General features: G+C 50.9%; 1 protein-coding gene across 2 annotated transcripts in view; it reads left to right on the top strand.

Moving 5' to 3' along the window:
- Positions 1-4,895: 4,895 nt before the first annotated feature.
- SMAD3 (SMAD family member 3) overlaps positions 4,896-17,973 on the top strand; it is a 117,031-nt gene continuing 103,953 nt past the window's right edge. Inside the window, exon 1 of one of the 2 annotated variants that reach the window (XM_008518113.2) lies at positions 4,896-5,665. In XM_008518113.2, the coding sequence (XP_008516335.2) occupies positions 5,460-5,665 (206 nt within the window). In that variant the 5' untranslated portion in view covers positions 4,896-5,459. Of the gene's footprint in view, positions 5,666-12,880; positions 13,455-17,973 lie in introns of those variants that run through there. The other variant, XM_070622933.1, reaches the window with a different exon arrangement.

Genomic DNA, 17,973 nt, shown 5'->3' with positions numbered 1-17,973 from the left:
CGTATGCCCACCCTCAAACACCTATTCTACTGCGTTCAATGTGTATTTTTCCTTACATATATTTTTATTGTGGCAAAACATAAATAAATAAAATTTGCCATTTTAACCATTTATAAGTATATAGTTATGTAGCATTAATTAGATTCACATTCTTGTACAACCATCACCGCCATCCATCTCCAGAACTTTTCCACCTTCCCCATCTGAAACCCTGTACTCATTGAACACGAGCTCCCCATCCCTCCCCTGCCCCAAGCCCCTGGCAACCACCATTCTACTTTCTGTCTCTACGAATTTGCCTATTCCAGGTAGCTTGTATAAATGGAATCATACAGTATTTGTCATTTTGTGACTGGCTTATTTCACTTCACACAGTGTCTTCAAGATTCATCCATGTTACGGCATGTGACAGGATTTCCTCCCTTTTTAAGGCTGAATAATATTCTCTTGTATGTATACACTACATTTTGTTCATCCATTCACCCATCAATAGACACTAGTGTTGCTTCCACCTTTTGGTTATCATGAATGATGCTATTATGAACATGGGTGTGCAAATATCTGAGTCCCTGCTTTCACTTCTTTTGGGTATATACCCAGAAGCAGACTTGCTGATCAAGTGGTAATTCTATGTTTAAATTTTTTTTTTGAGGAAGATTAGCTCTGAGCTAACATCCACCACCAATCCTCCTCTTTTTGCTGAGGAAGATTGGCCCTGAGCTAACATCCATGCCCATCTTCCTCCGCTTTATATGCGGGACGCCTGCCACAGCATGGCTTGATAAGCAGTACATAGGTCCGTGCCTGGGACCCAAACAGTGAACCCCGGACCACCAAAGTGGAACGTGTGAGCTTAACTGCTGCACCACTGGGCCAGCCCCTACGTTTAATTTTTTGAAGAACCTCCATACCATTTTCCACAGTAGCTGCACCATTTTACATTCCCACCAGCAAAGCACAAGGGTTCCAATTTCTCCATATCCTCTCCAACACTTGTTATTTTCTGTTTTTTTTAAAAATAATAGCCATCCTAATGGGTGTGAAGTGGTTCGATGTGTATCTTTTTATTTGTATGACTTCTTTCAAAATATATAGAATTGTTTTGTATATATGTCATTTTTTACACAAGCAGTATTATGTTATTTATTTCATTCTGCGTGTTACTATTTTCACTTGGAGCTGCTTTTAAGATCCATCCATTTGTTTTATGTACCCAAAGTTCATTGCTTCTAACTTTTGCCTAGTACTCTCTGGTGAGCGTCAGCCATAGCACGTATACTGAGGACGTACGACGTGCTTGTGGCAAGCTCCCTACATGGATTATTTGATTCCTCACAGCAATCCTCAGAGGGAGGTTTTATTACGATTCCCTTCCATGGATGAGGAAACCGACACACAGAGAGGTAAGGGACCTGCCCAAAGTCATACAGCCGGAAGTGGGAGAGCTGGAAATGTCACCCAGTTCTGTCTGGTGCCGTGGGAGAGCTCAGGTGTAAGGGCCACCCAGAGCTACCAACAGAGGCTCTGTCTCAGGGGAGGGCGCTCTGATGAGAGTTTAGTCCTGACTAGATCCTGACTTATCTCCATATTGCCAATCACCTCCCTTCGCCAGATGTCACTTTATGTCTCTGCAAAATGAAGACAGAACAATTTTAATGCTCTTTCTAGATTCACCACTTGCTGGTTAAACCCCCTTTAGCTAATGGAAAAATAAGTCAGGTGTTTGTTTCTTTCCACTATTCCACCTGGCAGCCACTCCAAACACAGGAGAGCCCTTGGGCAAGTCCGCTCGGGAGGCAGTTCCTGGATGGGACCATTGCCAGGGAGACAGCCATTGCCTCCAGCCCCATCCCACCTCTCTTGAACTTTGCACTTAACCATGATGAAAATTTAACTGGGCTAATGTTTCCCTTCCAAGGACAACCTCTGCTAAAGCCTGCCTGGCTGGACCCCAGGAGACCAGGCTCCAGAAGGGAGCTCCTATCCATCTGGAGCGACCCACCCGGTCACTGCCCAAAGTCAAGGGAGCAGGCAGGGTCCCCTTGGCACTGCGGGGAGTCCCTTCCACAGCCCTCCTCACCGCTCTGTGAAACCGGGCTTCTTCCCTTAACTCTTCTCCTGGAGAAAGCGAGGCCAGAGAAGAAAGCACCAGCCCAGAAACGGCCCTTGTTGGACTCACATCTGGGTCCAGCACTGTTTTTCTGCATGTACCGCTGTCCCTGTCACATGGATGCCTGCGTGCAAAGAGTGCAGGAAAGCATGGTTCAGCCGCACAAACTAGCTGCTGACTAGGTATTTCCTCCCCTCAGGAAACTGAGAGGGCTGAACGAAGGGCCCTTCCAATGCCATGAGTTTAGGGGTTAGGTACATGCCAGGCCCTTCCACTACATTAATCTTCAGATCTCTCTTAGTCTCCTTTCCTCCATGGTGCACATCCCCTCCCTGCACCAGACATCATCACTTCTGCCTGTGTAAAATCAGGGGCTTGAATTGGAGGAGAACCATTTTAATGCTCTTTCTAGATTCACCACTCTGCACAGTAAGAACTGTTTGCTCCTTTCTTACAGCTGAGAGAACAGATGCTCAGCGAGGTGAAGTGAGGGAGAGCGCCAGGATTGAAAGCCAGGTTAGTCACTGACGGAGCTTGAGGTCCTTTTACTTTATCTGACTGCCTCTCAACAGTTGGACCTGCTTACTTTGATGTTCAGATTCAAATTATCGTTCTATTGGGAGATAATGATTGCAAGGGCCCCTTTCTCCCACCCAGGCACACACCTCCCACCCCTTGGTGCTTCTCCAGGCTGTGAACTTGAGGTTAGGGACTTCCATCTTTCATTTCGGCATCCCCAGAAACGGGGAGGGGGACTGCAACACAGAGATGCTCCATACACACACTCATCTAACCGAAGTGAGCTCCTTCATCCGCACCGCTCTCCATGGCATCTCAGTGGCCCCAAGGTGTGGTCCTACTCCTTTACAACACTTGACTGTTTGCAAAGTTTTTCACATTAGATTTCCACAACTACCCTAGGAGGTTGAGAGCAAAGCTATTTCTAGCCCCATTTTACAGGTGAGCAAACATTGCTCGTAGTGTCACAATAGTGAGCTTGTGTAAAGAACTTTTGTTTTGCAATGAGTTCCATCAGTGATGTCATCTTTGCCTTCCACAACTCTCTAAGGCAGCTGGCTGGGGGTAGTGGCAAGAATATGGACTGAGGCCTCACAAAGCATTGGGGTCAAACCCCAGCTTTACTGCTTGGAATCCTAAGTAACCTCTCTGCACCTCTTCTGTAAATGAGGGGTGGGCATAGGGACATCTACCTCAAGGGCCATCGTGAGGATTAAATCAGAGGACAGCACTTGGGCCACCTGGAATGGAGCAAGCCATCAATAAATGTTGATTGCCTGCCTTCCTTCTCTCTTTTGGTGAGGGCTGGGAAGAAGAGAGTGAAACCTAAGATGACAGAGGCTTCAGAATAGCTAGAGGACCAGCCAGGAATTGGAACCAGGTCCTTAAGGGCCAGTTGGGGTTCAAGGATTCTCTTTTAACGGCCAAGCAGGCCGGGAGTTAGAAGGAGGGGAGGGCGGAGAGGTCGCGCTCCGCAGCAGCAGCTGACAGGCTTGTGGGAGGCCGTTCTCTCGGCAAGGCAGGGACCCCCGCAGCTTCTGGGCTGACTTTGTGGATTCGGCCACACCTCATAGGGTTTTGTAACTCCCCACTGGCTTGAGGGTTTGCAGATAACTTCTTTCTCACCACGGGGGTTTCCTGCTGTTAAAAATAAACAACGGCCTTAGACACCGGGCTAGAGGCCCGGTAGCGGAGGGTCCGCAGAGAAAGGCCCTGGGGCCCTGGGGTAACTTCTGAAAGCAGCCAAGGGGTCTGTGAGCAGATGCCCCTGAATTCTGCTGGTGGGGAGAAAAGCCCCAGAGCTCCGCAATATCCCGGTGTTTCTTCGCGTCCCGCCAAGGCTAACTGAACACATAAACTTCCTGAGCACTGCCCTTTGGCCACAATTTTTGCGAATTCACAGCTTCGGAAACAAAGCTCTCCCCGCTTCTATTCATCGGGTGTGGAATTTCGGATCTTTCTGTGTCATAGGATTCCAAACACTCTGCAATGTAATTTTTCCCCCAGAGGTAAGTTCGAAAGCGCCCCCATCCATTCCTTCATAAATTCAACAGATGTCTTTGAGGCCTATTTTCTGCCAGGCACTCGATTCACAAGGCCCGAGGGATCCCTGGCTCCAGCTATTATTCAGGGTGTCACTGGGGTCCCCAAATCTCCCCTTCTGAGAGCCCAGTTCTTCCCCCTCCCAAGTCCCTCCTTCGTACACAGTCTCGGGGCTCTCCGCCGGTGTGACCTCACCGATGAGACACTAAGAACTGCCCCGGGTCGCCGGCGCCGGCCCAGGCCCCTGACCGGGATCAGCGCGCGAGTCCCAGTGCGCGCCCCGACTTCCTTGGCCTCAGCCTTCAGTGCGCCCTCTCTCGGACCCGGGCGCTCCCAGGGGTGCACCGCCAGCCTTTGGCCTGACGGCGCTCACTCGCCGCGAGTCTAACCCTCTCCGGCCGGCAACTCCAACTGAGCTTCCTGAGTGTGGGTTCCGAGCGGACGCCACCGCCCGAGCCCAGCCCTCCCGCCTGGGGCCCCTCTCGCCGCTCCTTTCCCACGACTTCCTCCCGGCGCCCGCAGGACTTCAGGTCGGGGCCGCGCGGGGTCCTGCGCGCTCCAGCCAGGGCCGCCGCTGTCCCCGGTCGCCCACGTGGGCGTGCTCTGCGCCGGGCGGGGGAAGGCCGGGCGCCCTCCCGGAGGCTGGAGGCGGGCAGGGCGCCCGGGGGAGGAGGCGGCGGGGCGCGGGGGAGGAGGCGGGGAGCCCCGGCGGCAAGGGGGCGGTGACAGCGCTTGGAAAGGAGGCTGCACGCGGATTTGCATGAAACACAGACTGGGAGCGGGCGGGAGCGGGAGCGCGGCGCACGCCCCGGGCCGGCCCAGCGAGCGGGCGAGCGGGACGGGAAGGAGGAGGGAAGCGGGGAGGCAAGGCTGCCTAGGCGGAGGGATCTGCGCATCAAAGCGAGCGAGGCGAGCAAAGTTTGGCTGGGGGTTGGACTTTCCTTCCTGGAGGCGGCACCCAAACAGCTACCCCGTGCGGAAACCCAAACTTTCTTCTGCCACTCCGAGTCTCGCGGCCGCCGCCTCCGCCCCGCGCTCGGGGCCTGCCCGACCCCGCGCCGCTGTCGTCCGCCTGCCCTTCTCCCCGCCGCCCTTCTCCCCGCCGCGGGAGCCCCGCAGGCTGCAGCGCCGCGGCCCGGCCCGGAGCACGGGCAAGTTCGCCGCGAGTTGAGGTGAAGTTTGGGCGGCCGCGGCCGGCCCCGGCCGAGCTCCCCTCTGCGCCCCCGGCGTCCCGCCGTGCCCAGCCCCGCCGGGGGCGCCCCTTGCCGCCCGCGCGCCCTCCCCAGCCATGTCGTCCATCCTGCCCTTCACCCCGCCGATCGTGAAGCGCCTGCTGGGCTGGAAGAAGGGCGAGCAGAACGGGCAGGAGGAGAAGTGGTGCGAGAAGGCGGTCAAGAGTTTGGTCAAGAAGCTCAAGAAGACGGGGCAGCTGGACGAGCTGGAGAAGGCCATCACCACGCAGAACGTCAACACCAAGTGCATTACCATCCCCAGGTGGGGGTCCGAGCGACCCGGTGGGCGCGCCCGCCCGGCCCCATCGCATGGCGTGGCCGGCCGGGTGGGGTTGGAGCGGGAGGGATTGTGTGTGTGTGTGCGCGCGCGCGCGTGTGAGTGTGTAAGGGGGGGAGTGGGAGCGCGGGCAGGAAGGGGTTGGAAGGGACCCCAAACAAAACCTCTGGATTTGCAAAGATTCCGAGCCTGGGGCTTCCACGCGGCACTCTCACTTCCAGACCTCACATTCGCTTTTCACCTCCGGGAAAGGGGGTGCTGCTGGAGTTGGCCGCCCCCACTCCGGGGAGCTGCGGCTAGAAGTTGAGGCCCGCTTTGTTCGGCTCCGCGGCCCGGAGCCCCTCCTCCGCCGCCGTCTCCCGCCCCCGCGGCCCGCGCTCGTGGAGGTGGTGGTGTCTCTCCCTTTCTTTTCTTCAGTCCTGTCCCCCCACTTCTTTCCTCCTCAACAGGAATGCAGTCCGTACAGCTGGGGCTGTGGGTGAGGAGCGGGAGCCTCCTGATTGACAGATTCCTTCTTCGTTCCCTCTTTGCCTTCGGGATTAGCATTTTTATCGAGTATTTTTAGACTCGGTTGTGCCAGTCTCCCGCCCCCTCCGCACACACGCACTTTAGTTGCCGTGCGCTGCTCTGACTTTCAAATGAGAGACAAGTGGCAGAGAGTAGGGTCTTCTGCCCTGTCTCCGCCGACTGTCTGTGCTCTCCTTTCAGTTTGAGATGGGGAGTGGACGCTGAACAGAGGGGCCTCAGAGCCGATAAGATAACAAAACACACCCCAAAGTGGGCCTCCATCGGCGCTCGCATTCCTGCAGAGCCCTCCTTCCGAAAGCGCTTTGCCATCTGTCTGGACCTCCTTTATCCTCCACTTCACGCTAGCTAGGTCAGGCGGGAGCTCACAGATGGCTGATAGAAGGGGTCAGTGACTTCTCTCCGCTCCCCAGGCCTTCTTTTAGCTTGGCTACGCCTGGCTGAGAATTGGGGTGTGGGGGTGCACCTTGGCCTCCTGCCTCTCCCTCAGCCCCCTTTAAGGTCTGATTCTGCACCAAGGGAGTATGTATGGGGTGGGGGATGTCCTTGGGGTCCCAGGGCCTGAGCCCCACAGAGACTGTCATCCTTGCTCCTGGGTCAAGAGTGGACTCCATCCTTGGCCACCTGCTTGGGGCAGCTGTACAGGGGCTGCCAGCCGTGTCAGGCAGGCACAAAGCAACATCTGTCCATGGGAACCGGGGGCAGGCCTCCTCTGGAAATAAATGCCACATATGGTGGGAGTGCTGACTTAAAAAATAATAATTCTTTGAAAACTGGGTGGATCCAGTCAATAAAGGGAGAGGGAAGGCGGTGTGCTGTCTGGGAATCACGCTCTGCGCTGTGATCGGGAGCCAGAATCGCCTTCAGCAGAGGTGGTGTGACGTGATGGTCACTGGGCCCTGGGGGCTGGTCCCCGCTCTTGTTCTTGACTCTTCCTTATCCCTTTGGTGGGGGCTGGGGGTAGGGTGAATGAGTGTCCCACTTCTCCCTCCTGGGGAGGGGTTTGCAGAACCTGCCTTCTTACCTGCCTAGGTGCATTGAGGACACGGGCTTTATGCCTTGAAACAGAAACAAAAATTGGTATCAGTAATAAAATGAGTAGCTGCCTGAAGGGTTTTCCAGTTTACAGAGCACTTTCACATGGTTTTATGAGATTCAGAGAGAAACTAACTCCTGGAAAATAGATAAGGCAGTTTGGCTTAAGATTGATCTCACTTTTAAAGTGGAGAAAACTGGAGGAGAGAGGTGGAGAGGCTTGACACAGTAGACTGAGGTTCTGACCCAAAGTGCTCCTTCTCCTACCCGGTGCTGCTCTTCACCTTGAAGGCTGAGTACGTTCTTTGCTGAATGCCAAGCACTGTTAGCTGGTGGGGGGCGCTGGAGGCGGGGGCAGTGTGGATCTTTGTTGGTGAGGTTGCTGATCTTCAATCTGTGGGCTGGTGACAGCCTGCAGGACAGCCTGGCTTTCCCTGGCCTGGGTGGGAGTTTCCCCTCTGGGGAAGTGTAGCTCTGGCCTGCCTCCGAGGTCCTGCAGCCTGAGCCCTGTGAACGCTTTGGGTGTTTCTGAGAGTTGAGGCTGACTTGCCCGCTGGCCTTCTCATGACTCTGTTAGGACCTCTGGTTGCATCTGGATGCATCTTCTGCTTGCCTGGCAGGAACTTAATGCTGAGGCAGATTTTTTTCATCTTTTCTCAGCTAGGAAACCCAGTTGCTTGGGTGGATCCAGACAAAATGGATTTCCATCCCTGGATTTTGTGCCCACGCCTCTGGGTCACCTTGTCTCCCTTGGCAACAGCTGCTGCTGTTTTGGTCATGGGCAGAAAACTAAAGGCCATGTCTTGGGGAGGTGGCTGGCTAGCCTCATGTTGGTGATAATCAGTGTGTCTGCGGAGCCCCATAGATCGTGCTGGTGCCTGTGAAATTGTCTGCTCTGGCCACGCTGCCTTTTATAAGTAGGGCTTTAGAAAGTCGACAAAGGGAAGTGTTTACCCTGTTATCCCACCATGTGTGAGGGGTTGGGCACAGGGTGCTTAAAAGTCCTCTCTGAGATCTGGACCCTGGGGTCTCAGGAGCCCTCAGTCTGGGGAGATTTTGATAAGCGTGTTTTGGCTGATATGTAATCGTGAGCAACAACAGCCACGTTTGGCAATTATAGCTGTAAACTCGGGCCTTCCAGACCACATGCTTGCTTCTCTGTTACACCAGCTCTCACCTGCTTCAGTGAACAGGCGAGCTGGAGTGATGCAGGCTTATGATATCAAGAATGTGAAAGAGACCGGTGCCAAGGAAGCGGAGAGAGCTTGATTTAGATACACTGACAGAGGGGCTATCAGGATACGCCAAGGTCTGGCAGGATGGGGGAACTTAGACGAGTCGTATAACAGCATCTCACTCCTCACCTGCTTGCATACCTGAGTAACACTACAGGCATCTTCCTGGCCAGTTTATAAGAATGGAGTCATTGCATTTGCCACCGAGAGGGAGAGAAGGTGTGTGTGTTATGTCAGTAACAAGGAGCCAGGCACACTTAAAAATGACAGTTCTGATGGATACTGGTAACTTGTGCTTCCACCGATAATGTGGATCCATGTCTTTCCTGTTCCCAGTTGTTGGGAGCTGGACCAACCTTAAGGCCTGGTTTGTTTGGAAGGGAATTTGGGCATTCTGTGTCAAAGCACCAGGTTCAAAGGAAAATGGGGGAATTGAACCAAATGCCAGGAGTGACACACAGCATCCCTACCCTCTCTGTGCATCTATTCTTTTAGCACGGCCACCTCCTGCTATCTACCTGGATGTTGCTAGGCTACTCTTATTCTAGGGAGAAAGAAAAAGATCCTCATCTTTAATACCTCTTTCTTAGGCATGTGGGGACGGACCTATTACCAAGTCTGCAGGAGCGGCTTCTTTCATACCGTCTGGATCTCAGCATCTCTTGTCCTCCCACCTCTCTCAGCTGCTGCTCAGAGAACCATTCTGTGTAGCCCATTGGAAGCAAGCCCACTTCCGGCTGCCAGGGAGGTGGCCCATCCTCTTTCTCTAGTAAATCTTGATTAGAGGAGTTTCACACAGGGGCTGGGAAGAGGAGGGGCCTGCAGGACCGTGGGTAGCTGACTGTGGGGCTGGCTCAGAGCTCTGGCTGAACCTGGGAGCCACCTGACAGTCCCTTGACATTTGGAACGTTAGAACTTGCTGCTTGCACCCAGGAGTTGACCGTTGCAGACGGCCCCTTGCTCACCGTTCCTAATCAAGGGTTACACGTTGGATTTTGTTGATTCGTTGATATTCATTGGCCCCCTTTCATGTCTGAGTCAGTATTCCAGGCCATGGGGGGGGGGGGCGATGCAGAGATAAATTTGCATTGCAGGTCCCTGCCTTTGAGGAGCTTACACTTTTGTAAGGGAAACATTAATTGGGCTTTATTTGAGCGTCTAAATGCTATTTCTTTATAATTCCTAGCTATCGGAAGAAATACGAGCTCTACCATGGAGTGATTTTTTTGAGGTGGGGGGCCTACAATGTGTCATTTAAATATTGTTAAAGTCACTATGTTAGAAAACAAAATAATGACAGCCATATGCTTTCTCTGGAAAAAGCACAGAATTCAGGGCCTAAATCTTGCCATTTTAATACCTAGATGTCTCAGAGCCTTCATGTCTGCACCTGTCAAGTCAGGATGAGAAAAGGCCTGTGGAAGTGTTTTGTAAACCAGAGAGATTGACAGATGTGTTTTGTTTAGCCCTCTGTGTGTATCATTCATTCATTACTAGATTATTCAGTTATTTATTAAATATCTGCTATGATGAGCAAGGTGGGGGCCTGTTCTCAAGGAGCTCCCTGTCTAGAGTGGGTGACGGACTTGCCCGCTGATACAGGGCGTGAGCTGCAGCCGAGGGAGGTAGTGTCCAGGGTCATGGGGGACAGACAGTTAATGCTGTCAGGAGTAGAGGCAGGGATGCCAATGTGAGGTGGAAAACCAAAACGAGGACGGGAGTTAACCATCTGAAGGAAGTTTCCAGACTACAGTAGGATCATACAAACTTTAGGGTATACATGGTGATAGTTGCCTCCAAGAACGAGGGCATCTTTATCTTCCGCCTTTTACTAAACTGAGCGCTGCTATGAATATGTCACCTTCTAGCTTGCACCGAAGGGCTAGTGACCTGTGTGCGGTATTTTACTCCGCTGTAAAGCATTCTCTCTTTGAAGTAAAAAGTAATTTAGTATTGCAAACCTGAAATTCAGGTTTCCTCTTTGGAAACAGTGATTTTAGATACATTAGTTCCGAATATAACAGAGAGGGTTGATAAAAAGTGGACAACTTGGGGATGATTGCGGACGCTTAGAATTTCAGAGTTTTGGTGTGACCTAGCTTTTCATTTCTCTGGTTAACACTCGCTGAAAATAAATCCCAGAAGTCTGAGTTTCTGTATGGACACAAGAGCTTTTAATAATACATTTTTAAAAGTCTTTGCAAGGACGTAAAGTTTTGAACGACAATTCTAATAATAGACAAAAGTCAATGAATACAGTAGTCAGTTCTGGTGGGAAATGCAAGAAGTTGATGAAATTGAGAGAATTTGGCTCAGCTTATCACATCAGGAATCCAATTAAATTGAGTTTTTGAAATATAAATATTGGTTTAATAATGTAAACTTGTAATTGCTGTATTATTATAATGGAAATAAAATTAACACGATTTAATGGACTGAGCGACCATTAATTTTCACTTGTTAATTTATTAGGAGGTCTTAATGCCATTTGATGCACAATACAGCCATGATTCTGTGTGAGCTCCTTTATGAAATAAATGGGACTGAGCAGTGCATGCTTTAAAAATTGAAATCAGACTGTATTCCCGTTAGCTTGTTCTCTCCCCTACTTTATCCACCTCTCCCCCAGCCTCCTGTGCGTGCTCTTACATTCTCTAGGGTGGAACGCAGCTTTCTCAATCAACAAGGCTCATGCATAGTCCTAATTAACTTTTGCCCTTGTCTCCTTTGATGTATTGTTCTATTTAAAAAAAAATCAACCCCGCCCCCTTCTCCAAATCCACATCTGATAGTGTTGGTCAGCTTAGAGGAGAAGGGCCCAGAAAGGCTGTTCATGAAGGCAGCGTGCTGTGCGTGCAGGGCATGCAGGCGGCTGGGAGGTTTCCCAGCTTTTGCAGACACGAATGGCTACTGCCCTGTTGGATGGGACTAGCTCCCCGCCAAGGAGGCCTGGAATCATCTCTTGACCACTGGCAGCTTCCTGGGCCATGGAGCCTTCAACGCCCCTATCTTCAAGCATGGTGGTTCCTGGAAACAGTTGGAAGTGGCCGTATGAACCCTACCCTGCAGAAGTTTGGCTTCTAATTGTACGCTATTCCAAGTTTTAGAACAAAGATCCTAAGAGAACTGGCCTGCCTCATTTTTATGCTTCCCTGCAGGGCACCTCCCAGGTGTCAAACCCTGTGCTAGGTCGCAGGGACAAAACAGTGGCCAAGGCAGACATCGTCCCTGCCCTCCTGTAGCGTCTCGTCCACTGGCTGCTGCCGTGGGCTCTTTGAAGTTGTACTAATGGTGTATGTGTTCGCTCCAGTTAGTTTGTAAATCCTGTTTTCTTGATGCCAGAAAGCCAAATCCCGCACGCTCTGCAGTTCCTTGACTCCTGATGACAATAAGTGTGTGTGCGCGCGCGTGTAACATTATTCTTTGTTTTGACTTAATTGTTTGAGGAGTAACAAATCTATAGCACAAGTCACACTATCCACCGTTGATTATCTGAGGTCTCTGCTGTAAGCAGCAGCTGGCCACAGTGGCACACAGCTGCAGAATGTTTTGACAGAGAGACTCAGTTTAAAATGAAAACACAGCAGAAGCCTATTAATTAAGAAGTTTGGCTAATTCTGGACTAGGCTAAAGTTTATTTAGCAGGCCTTTTCTCCCCATAATTGCTGTCAAAGAAAAATTAGTTATAAACAAGGTTTTGGGGATCATTTTGGTGGCAGGAGTCGGCAGACCTGGGTAGGTTCTAGACTTAGCTCTGTTTCTGATTAGCTGTGTGACCTGGGGCAAGTCACTTAACATCTCTGGGCCGCAGATGAGCTGGAAGATAGGCTAGGTAAGCTCTATTGGAGGGCGTTTCCATCTCTAAAGTGGTTTTCATGCAAACGTTTTAGAAGCTCCCATTTACACGCATCCAGTTGGTCAGTGAATCACAGATCTTTCTTAATTGTTAAGGTCCTTAATCCCTATCAGTCTGGTGCCAATTAATTTATATAAATGAAAGTAGTAAAATTATAATTCAGTCCTTAATTGTGGTTATTTTCCCCCTCTCTCCTCTCTGTGTCTCCCTTACCCTGGGAGTCTAAATCGAGTGAAATTACAAAGGAATGTAAAAATAACAAGAGGAGGATATAGACGTGGAGGCTGTGTGTCTTGAGATGCTGTGAGCAGTTTTTCTTCTTTTGTTGCTATTTTTGGCTCTTAGAGCAGGAAGTTTACTTAAACTAATGACCACAAATGCCTAAAAATGGTTAAATGTAAGAGGTAGGCATTATAGAGGATACCTGTGGAAAGTGTTTGCTCATATGTCAGAGTTTACCCAGGAAGCGTCCTTTATTTATTTTCAAGCATCTATATAAAGAAAGGCTGTGCCTGATTGCGCAAGTGTGCGCCTGTTCTCGAGCAGCGCGGGGCTTACGGGTTTAAATCCCAGCTAGGAAATGAAAAGTGAGTTTCCCCCGAAACAGTACTTTTTCTGTATCCCCGGGCTTCCCCTGCTTCCATCTGGGAGGTTTTTCTCCTGAATACTTTGCTGGGAGTCAAGACCAGACGACAGTATTGTTTAAGAAACGCCGTGTGAGGGTTTGCCTTTGAAACCTCCAGTTATAAATCTGGTCGCTTCTGCCGCGAAGGGTTGCATCACAGACTGCCAGGCCAAGTTGTAGCTCCAAGGTGTCACCGTTTTTTTGTTTTTCTTTTTTCTTTTAGACTGGACTTTTGAAAATAGTAATGCTTTTTGGGTGTGTGTTTTTTAAAGGTCTGTTTTTACGCTGTCACAGCTCAAAAATGCCAAAAGGCATTTTTTCCTTAAAAAATCACCTCTGGGATAAACCCAAATGTGGAGTAATGCATCCAGAAAGGACTTTTTGAGTAGTTACGAGTGGCTGAAAGCAGGCGCTGATGTTGGAAATGGGGTTTTTCCTCTTGCTTCAAATCCTCCCTGTTGTCAGCTTTCTCATACCCTCATTGGATTCAGACTCAAGGTGAGCCCTCTCTCTGCCCCGGAGGGCGGCGGGGGAAGTGGTTTCTTCTGTTACGTCTTTAAATTTTGTGTGTAGCCATTTATCTCTACCCAAACAGATTCTTAAAATATTACCTGTGGAGTAGGGGTGGGGGGCGTGGGTGGAGAGGAAAAGCACAGTACTGAGGAAGGAGCACAGGGCCACAGCCTTGGGTTTGAGCCTGCTAGTCGCTAGCTATGTGGCAACTTTGGGTACATTTGCTTCAGGTGTTTTTTTTTTTTTTTCTGCTGAGGAAGATTTGCCCTGAGCTAACATCTGTGCCAGTCTTCTCTATTTTTTTTTATGTGGGACACTGCCACAGCATGGCTGGTGAATGGAGTAGGTCTGTGCCTGGGATCCGAACCTGAGAACCCTGGGCCGCTGAAGCCGAGTGCATGGAACTTTAACCACTCAGCCATGGGGCCAGGCACTTGCTTCAGTTTTTTGAGCCCCAGTTTCCTCATCATATATATTCCTCATCATTTTATAATGGGGACGGGACCACCTACCTCATATAAATCAACCTGAATGAGATGAGATAGATCCAGCACTTGGCTGATATTTGTAGCTCACAGCACACAGTAGGTACTCGGTCAGCACTCATTCTTCCCTTTCTAGGGGGACGTTGACTGCTGGTGTCAGTCATTCCAGCAGGGGACCCCTCCCTTGCTCTCCGAGCTCACCATTTGGAGAACCTCGGTTTTCTCTCCAGCACACGCACACCAAGAGCTCACAACCATGCCACTTGTTGGTTTAGGGCTCGGCAGGCTATTGAAAGAGAGACAATCCATGTTCTTAGGTGGTTCTGCCCTCCCCCTTCTCCTTCTCCATCGTCAGTTTTAAAATTGTTTGGCTGACTAAAAATAATAGTATTGAAAACAAACTTTGATGAATCAGGGCTCCTGCGGCGGGGGATGGGCAGGATCCTGAAGGAGAAAGGCTGTGACTCACGCACTGGTCACCGATAGCCTGCTGGTGAGCGTGTGGAAGTGCACGATGTTTATTGTTGCTGGTGTTTTCTGAGGCCAGTTGGAAAGCAGTTCCGGCTCTAACTACCACCTCACCAGCTAGCTTGGCTGTCAAGTGAGAATGCTCAGCGGCAGAAACTCATGGCCCCACAAGGGCCTGGATGTGGGTGGTGGTACCCCTGACTGCCGTTAGCTGTGTGCAAGATGGGGCTGCCGCTGAGAGGGCCCTGCTGCGGCCCTCCTTCTGGATGTGCTGCTCTTCACAGGGCAGAGTTGTAGGGCCGAGGGACAGCCCATCGAGAGCCTGCACCACCTCCTTCCAGACCATACTCTGGGTCCCGCCCCTTCGGGTCCCTGCCTCAGTGCTCTCGAGCCTGCTTCCGGGTCCTGTGGGGGCCTTTTCCCCAGGTCTGTCTCCCTAAGGAAGGGCAGCCTGCACTGACCATGGACAACATGTGCACCCCTGGGCCCGAGGGCTGTCAAGGGGTGCAGGGCAGGGGGCTGGAGGAAGTCGATGGAATTCAGGCTTGTGTCTGCAGGGGTGTGCGTGCAGCCTCTCTGAATGTAGGATGGGTGTGCTTGAAGCCCCTCTTAAGTGTGGGATGGTGCTGGGGGTGGGCTGGGATTTGGGGCCAGTTCTCCCCGAGTGTCCACATTCCATGGTGAAACCAAGGAGTCAGAGAACTCTAAGTTCAGACCTGGCCTTCCAGATTTCATTAAGGTATTTGTCAAGGTAGGAGGATGGAGCATATTCTGTTTATCAGTTTGTTACCTTGATTTTCTATCTTTTAAATATGACATACAGGATGTGGGCCTTCATGTGTCCTCTTGCTCAGGGACCCACAAGGGGTAGGGGCAGGCCTGTTTTTAGCACCATCTCCTTAGTTGTGTGCCCACAACTGATGTCTAGCCTAGGTGGCCCCATTATAGGGACAGAATTGTGGGGACTTCCATGGGGATTGACATCCCTCACCTAGAACCCAGATCAGAGTGGATGAAATGCCGATCAGGGAGAAGGTGAAACATATTGCAGCTGCCCATCTAAAAAAGTGGAGCAGAGATCTGGGTAACTAAGAGAGCATTTGTGGATACGTTTATTGGGCGCTGACTTCGTGCTGGGCCTCACAGAATACAGAGATGTAGAGATGAAGTCCTGTCTCTGAACTGTGCAGAGGCAAAAAGGGACATGCTGACTGCAGATACGGTGGGCTCATGGGAAAGACACTCTAGTAAAGGTCAAACAAAGTGTTTGGGAACCCAGAGGAAGAGCAGCTCTCTTTCTGAGGGATTCAGAAGGCTTCACAGAGGAGGTGATACTCGAGCAGAGCGTTGAAGGATGGATAGGAGTGTAGGAGTAGGGTGGCGGCTGCCGGCTGCTTGGAGTACTGGCCAGACAGCATGGAAGGGCCTGGTGTCTGGGGCAGGCAGGACAGTTGAGGGTGGCCAGAGTGTGGAAGAGGGAGTGGCCAGAGAGGAATCGGAGAAAGATGTTGCCAAGGGCTTCTGTCGGCCAAGCTTGGCATTTGGACCTTGCTCTGTAAGCGCCCAGGAGATTTTAAAGTAGGGGAGTGGCATGGCTGAAGCCACCATTCTGTTCGTGTTTCATTTCCTCCCCCACCCGTGGCCGGTAACAGCAGGTTTTCTGCCTGAGTTATCCAGGTCAGAGTCATAATCCCTTACACCACCATGTGGACAGCTTTAGGCTATGTCTGGACCAGAGTGAAAATAGTGTTTTGTTCGCTGTCAGGAGAGAAGACGAGTTGTACAGCCAGGAGGGCTCTGGGAGCCCAAGTGCTCAGGTAATGAGCCAGTGAGTCATGCCAGCCTCTTGACATGGATTCCTTGGGAAATGAAGCAGAGTGTTGCTGGGCTCCGTGTGGATGTGTGGTCTCCCCCAGCAAAGGCCTCGAGACAGATCTCGGCCTCTCTCGGGGTCTTCCCTGTGCCTGGCATGGGGCCTTTATGTGGAATGTCTCTGGACAGTGTTTTTAGGCTCTTCATTGATGATCCTCTGGGCCAGGCTTTCCAATTTCAGACCACACTACAATCAGTAAAAACACCTAAATTCTCTACTGCAGACTCACAGAATGCCGTAAGCTCATTAAAACAGGTTATATTCCTTAATGAAAGAGTAAAATAGTTCAAGTCAGTGCTGTTCACTTATTTTATCGCCGAGAGCAAACAGAAATCGTGTTGACCATTTAGAGACTGGGTACAATTTACCTTAGCTGGTTAGAGTCAGCTTTTTTGGTTGTTGCTAAGTCTATAGGTTTTTGGAAGATAGAGTTTTGTGTCCGTGGTCTGATTCTGGTTCATGGACCATTTTTGGAAGCGTGGAGAGAGCCCTGTTTCTGAAGGGGCGGCATGCTGCTGTGGAGAGCTCCGAGTTTATGTTGGGAGACCCGAGCGCAAGTCCCTGCTCCCCGCTTATGCTTTGGTGACCTTGGACAAGTCAGCTGACTTCTTTGAGCCTCCCTGTCCTCGTCAGTAAAATGGGAAAAATAATTCCTCCCTGGGCAAGGTTATTGAAATGATTTGTTCGGATGAGCTATGCATTAAAAGCGTCGGCAGACTGTAAAATATTACACAGTGTCACCTGCTATTTCTTTAGGAAGCACAGCTTTATAGTGTTGCTGAAAACCCTTTTCTGACAGAGATGGAGTTAAGGCGTCCAAGTTCACGTTTAGATTTTCACAGAGACCTTAGAGACAATCACAAATGATGCAGAGAATTCAGTAGGAGTGTGAACTCAGGGCGGGCATGCTCTGGGGCCTGGTACCGGAAGCTTAGGTGAGGCGATGCTCCTGGCCTTGTCCAAGGATTTGGGTCAGCTGTGCTGACCTGTGGCAGATCACCTGAGCCCTCTCACCTGGGGGTGATCCTTGTACATGTGGTGTGGACTGAGTGCCAACTGTATGCCAGACACCAGGGTGGGCCATCCGTCCCCTGGCTGCTCTTCTTTCCCGGTGTGCAGTACTCCAGGAAGGGTGAGTTGTCCCTGCTTACGGAGGAGCGGCCTCAGGCTTAGAGGACTCAGACGCACAACAGAAATCTGAACTTAGGTTTCTGGCTCCTGACCCCAGTCGTCTGCCCCGAAGCTCCCCAGGAAAGGGCTACCATTCTCATCCTCGTAAGCAAATCCCTGAACTTGCTTAGGTAAGTTGCTTTCGGTCTCATGATAAGAGATGGAGCTGGATTTGCCTCTGAGGCACTCCCCCTTCTAGAATCTAGGGTGACTGTATTATTTATTGAACGAACCAGGACACTTCTAAGAGTGAAAGGAGGCAGTGGTATTATTAATTATAGCCAGAAAGTGGATATAAATGTAGACTGTCCGGGCAAACCTGGGTAAATAGTCACCATGAGTCACCCTGCGTCTGTGTCAGTGATCATGACACCTACCAAGGTAGCTGGGAGGATTGGATCAGTCAGGTCATATGCCACTGCTAAAGTGGAAGGGACTGCCTGAATTATTTACTGCTGTTCTCAGTAAATCGGCCATGAAAACCCTGTGACCAGCAGTGGCACATTGT

This window comes from Equus przewalskii, chromosome 1 (genome assembly GCF_037783145.1).
Source record: "Equus przewalskii isolate Varuska chromosome 1, EquPr2, whole genome shotgun sequence".
Taxonomy (NCBI): Eukaryota; Metazoa; Chordata; class Mammalia; order Perissodactyla; family Equidae; genus Equus; species Equus przewalskii.
Note: the sequence above shows the minus strand (reverse complement) of the source record. Positions and strands in the feature narration are given on the sequence as shown.